Raw genomic sequence first — 5050 nt, forward strand, 5'->3', positions numbered from 1 at the left:
ACATATTTCTCATGTGTTTTTTGCAGATGACTCAGTTCTTTTTTGTCAAGCTACGGAGATGGAGGCTGGTAATATTAATAGTGCGCTTCAGAAATATGTTGAAGGTTCGGGTCAACAAGTGAATTTGGAGAAAAGCTCGGTTTTTTTTAGTCCTACATGCTCCCCAATTTTAAGGAATCGGTTATCAGGAATATTAGGAGTTAACTATCAGGAGACTTTTGGCAATTATTTGGGTATTCAAGTAGATTTTGGGGTCTCCAAAACGAAGGTGTTCGAAGACATACGGAATAAGCTGGAAGAAAAAATTAATGGTTGGGCGGAGCAGTTTCTATCGGTGGCTGGGAAGGAGGATTTTTTGAAAAGTGTGGCAACTGCTATGCCTAATTATACTATGTCATGTTTTCAGCTTCCTATTCGGTTGGCTAAGGAGATTGAGCAAGTAATTGCTCGGTTCTGGTGGAGAGACCAGAAAACACATAAGGGGGTTCATTGGATGACCTGGAACAAATTGCCGAAAGGTAAGACTGAGGGAGGCCTTAAGTTTAAGGAAATTATTTCGTTTAATTTAGCCATGCTCGGGAAGGTTGGGTGGAGAATTATGTGCAACCCAGATTCTCTATTGGCAAGGACTCTTAAAGCGAAATATTATCCTTCCTAGTCATTCTTGGATGCACCAGTGGGTAGAGGAACTTCTTGGGGGTGGAAGGGTATTTGCAAGGCCGGAAAATATTAAATGGAGGTTTGCGTTGAAGGGTGGGTGATGGTCGTAATATTTGGATTCAATTGGATCCATGGTTACCTATTCCTCGCTCGTTCCGGGCTATTTCCAGGTCTCCGGAGATGCCGCAATTGGTTGTAGATCTGGTGGCACTGAACGGTACATGGAAGAGAGATGTGATTGAAAATTGCTTCAACATTGACGAAGGCCGTATTATTTTAGGCTTACCGATTAGCAGATTTGGTTGTCCGGATCGTATTACTTGGCATTATACACCGAATGGGGTATATTCAGTTAAATCGGGATATAAGGTGGCTCAGGGGATGGAGCGAAAGGGTGAACTGGGTCGAAAGGGGACGGGTCAATCAAGTGAGGGTCATCTTAAGGACCCTGTTTGGCTTGATGTGTGACAGTTGCGGGTACTTCCAAACTCCAACATTTCATTTGTAAGGGATGCAAAAATATTTTGGTGGTTCGTGTTAATTTAAAACGCCAGGGGATGCAGTTAGAGACTTGTTGCACACAGTGTGGGGAGGATACAGAGACACAAGTACATCTTTTCTTCAAATGCTCCTTTGCTAGAATGTTTTGGTTTGGTTCACCAGTACAATTGGATGTGAATTTGGTGGAGGGTGATGATTTCTTGGAATGTTGGAAGTGGTTGTGGACGAAATATAGTGATGAGGTTGAGGCAGACAAGCTTATGCGATGGGTGGTATGTGGGTTGTGGCGTCTTTGGAAATGTAGGAATACCGTGGTCTTTGAGAAGTCTATAGTGGAGCCTTGATCTTCTTTGGAGTCTTTGTTTCATCAATGGAGTGAGGGAGAAGGGGGGGAGCAAAGAGTTGTCACAAGGCCGCAACGCAGGGTAGAGGGGATGGTTCAGGCGAGATGGGTGAAACCTCCATTTCAAACAATTAAGGTTAATTGTGAAGGTGCTTGGTGTTCACGAACGGGGATTGGTGGGTTTGGGTGGGTGGCTAGAGACTTTGCTGGGATTTTTCATAGGGCCGGGGGTGTGGGGGTTGTCTTCTGTGGGTCTAGTTTGATAGCGGAAGTGGAGTCGGTGAGGTGGGGTTTATTGGCTTGTATGGAGAAAGGTTATGGAAGGGTTCAAATTGAAACAAACTCGAAGTTTCTTGTGGAGATGTTAAATGGTCTTCTTTTGTCGGAGGCTAGCATTGAAGGAATATTATGGGACATTGAGTTTAGTAGAAACCAATTGGAGTTTGTGGAATTTCTTTATACTCCTCGTGCCTATAATGAGGCTGCGCATTTGGTGGCACAGTTTGTCACGCGTATGGGGGGTTCTCATTTGTGGGATTGCTTGGAGCCGGAGTGGCTATTTAACACTCTGGCTATTGATGTAAACATTTATGTTCGTATCTAATATTATTACCCTTTGAAAAAAAAATGAAAATTGAAGGGTTTTGTTGTAAAATAACGTGCAAGGCTCCTCAACCTTGAAACGCAACTCCCTTCATTTTGCATATCCTTGAACATTTGCTATTCTGTATAAATGTACTAATGTTTTTTCGTTAGACTCTTATTTTGGGGTGCAATATTTGAATTTTTTTGTATGCTTTGAAGAAATATTTATATGACAACGTGGTATGCATATAATAATTTAGTATTATGTTTTCTATTTTTTGGGGGTTATATTATGTTTCATTTTCATTATTTATTGATTTAGAATATATTTTCCTTAATGGGTAATAGGTCAGGTCATATTACCTAATAATATTAACGGGTCTATTTCAGGCCAGGTCATATTGCTCATTTACTTTAACGGGTGTTACACGACACAACACATTAAGATATCGGGTATGTAATGAAAATGACACAAACATGGAAAACACGACACGAATGCCAGGTCTACATCCAATACCTAAAAATTAAGAGTAAGATCAACTAAGAGGTAGTAGTTGTGCAGATGGCGATTTACCGCAATAGCAAAAAATAATGACATCTATAGACGCTGGTGCGCATTCGATTATACCAATCACCCTGTCCCGTAACAATTAACACTACTCACGCTATTATTTGTAAAAAAAAAAATTTAAAAACTAAAATTCAGTTGTGATACGATTTCTATTCTTTGCTTATCCTACGCCTAAAGCATGAAGAGATAGGATAAAAAGTTAAAAACAAATATAGCTTGATATGCCTCAGCAAAAATATCCTTTATTTCACATCCATGGAAATTTACAAAATATTATTTGGTCCAGAGAACAAACATTGTGTTTTCTCCCAAAAAAAGAAAAGAAAGTATAATCTCCAGAGCTGAGGAAATGTCCCCTCTGCAATCTGCATCTAACTGTGTAGTGCAAGCACTGTCTTTAGCTTGCTCTTACTAGGAAATGTGTTATGTTGAAAACTCGAATGTTATTTTTCAAAACTAGGTCAAATCAAATATCATCTTCCTCCTTCAAGATCTTGGAGATATTCATGGGTAGATGGCCTCAAAATAAGTTGCAGGAATTTCAGAGAGCGAAGACAGTTTCGCCACGCTCTTATTCTGTAAAGAAAAAAGTGGAATCGTCATGGTCAGATAAACGTTTATGGAAAGCAGCGATTATAAGTCCTACAAGTCGGGAAGTGTTCCAGAAATGCAAGGAAACTATAGCTCTTTGGAAGTAAAATCCATAATATAACCAAATTCGCAAGACGCATAGTTATCAGAAGGTAAAACTGCATTACCTTTGGTCTCATGTATTTTTCTCTTATCGCTTGCAGAGAGCTTGATTTTCTGTTCAACTGCAGGTCATGAATAGCAAGGACACACATTTTCAAGTCGGATGGTCTATAACCAGAATACAATTGCAATGCCAAGCTCTGCCAAATATATAAACTAATTAGTGATCCACAAATTCGTTCCAAATATTTCTAATAGCCAATCATCAATCTTCCTCAAGCTACAAGATTCTAATTTTACACTGATAACTTATTCCACAAGATCTACGCCTTGCGTTCTGATGTATTTCTCTTCCCTCACTAACTGTACTCGTGAATTTTGTACAATTTACACCTAATGTTTATGACTTTTAAAGTTATCCACTTTCCTGATAAATTGACAGAAACCCTAGGGAATATTTCTTACCATAGGCGCCATAGTGATGCGGGCTCCCTTTCTTCCACCCTCACCACCCCTTTTTTTTTTTTTTAATTTAAAATTTTTTAAATATCTACGAGGGCCCATATTGACACATAGCGCCTAGTCATTGTCCACATCGGCACTATGTCACCAGTTAACGCCTAACTTAATAGCCAGCTTAACAAATGTATGAGATTGTCCCAAAATTAAGACTTGAGGTATGACCATGGGATGAAAAAAAACTTCATGTATCAAATGGTGAAAACCATGAAATTTCAGGGTAGTAAAATAAGATTAATCCTATAATTAAATAGTGTTATGGAAGGTCCTACTTTGAAGTATACATCTCATCCTCACATATGATATGTATAACTGAGGCCATCAACAACTAAGGGAGGGCCAAATGGCTCCCTTTAGCCTTATAACCCTGCAAGAAATTATATTTTAATGAATAGTGTCAAGCCATATTTTATACCATCTCCAATCGAGGGGGCCAAAGAGTCATAAGCCAAACATAGCCCCTGGACAAAATACCATCTCTAGCCGAGGGGGCCAAAGGGTCATAGGCCAAACATAATTTATTATTTTAATTGAATTAATATGGTTACTTAAATTAAACTACCATATTAAAATAAGGTTTTCAGACTTATTTTAAGTGCCACTTGTCGCCAAATGAATAAGCCTCCAGATTTCTTATTTTTATATAATCTCAATAGTTTTTTTTATAGGATTTCAAGTGACAGTTTTGCTAATGTGAGTAACTCTCTAGATTTCTTATCTTTATGTAATATGAATAATTTTTCAGATAGGATTTCGAGTGCCACGTGTCGAGATGAAATTGGTTGTGCAAATTTTAGATAGGATTCTTTTCTACATGGCATTTCTTATCTTTAGCTTCCAATGTTAATAAATTGGCTAGATATTAGGGTACGCACCTTCATCTTTGCCCTCTCCAATATCTCTTTCAATTCAAGTTTGCAATGAATTCCAACTTTCGATCCTCTCATCCAATTCCGAATTGGAAGATAAATGGGCACAGATGAGACGAAAAGATGAGGATTCCGATGACGAAGATGAAGCATGGCTCAACACAACATATATGGCAGCAATGGTTAGGGTCATGGCTTGTGAGGAAATTGAAGAACAACTTCATTGGGGTAGCTCTGTTGCTAGTTGCTCTTAGAAACCACAAAATAGAGAGATGGTGCATGAGACTCTGATGAATAACTACTTTAACT

The 5050-nt window shown here is 38.8% G+C and overlaps 1 protein-coding gene and 1 long non-coding RNA gene across 2 annotated transcripts; one reads left to right on the plus strand and one right to left on the minus strand.

Moving 5' to 3' along the window:
• Positions 1-1595: 1595 nt before the first annotated feature.
• LOC108170597 (uncharacterized) lies at positions 1596-2108 on the plus strand. Its single transcript, XM_017325720.1, has one exon. The coding sequence runs from the start codon at positions 1596-1598 to the stop codon at positions 2106-2108; it is 513 nt and encodes a 170-aa protein (XP_017181209.1).
• Positions 2109-2872: 764 nt separating this feature from the next.
• Positions 2873-3560, minus strand: LOC103411118 (uncharacterized). Its single transcript, XR_525479.4, has 2 exons — positions 3419-3560; positions 2873-3236 (listed from the first exon to the last, which is right to left on the minus strand). It is a non-coding gene; the product is annotated as an uncharacterized lncRNA (long non-coding RNA).
• Between the last annotated feature and the right edge of the window lie 1490 nt (positions 3561-5050).

The sequence above is a fragment of the Malus domestica genome, chromosome 10 (genome assembly GCF_042453785.1).
Source record: "Malus domestica chromosome 10, GDT2T_hap1".
Taxonomy (NCBI): Eukaryota; Viridiplantae; Streptophyta; class Magnoliopsida; order Rosales; family Rosaceae; genus Malus; species Malus domestica.

Bases quoted from the DNA above. Each gene is read 5' to 3' on its own strand.
- LOC108170597 (XM_017325720.1), top strand. From the start codon at position 1,596: ATGGTTCAGGCGAGATGGGTGAAACCTCCATTTCAAACAATTAAGGTT.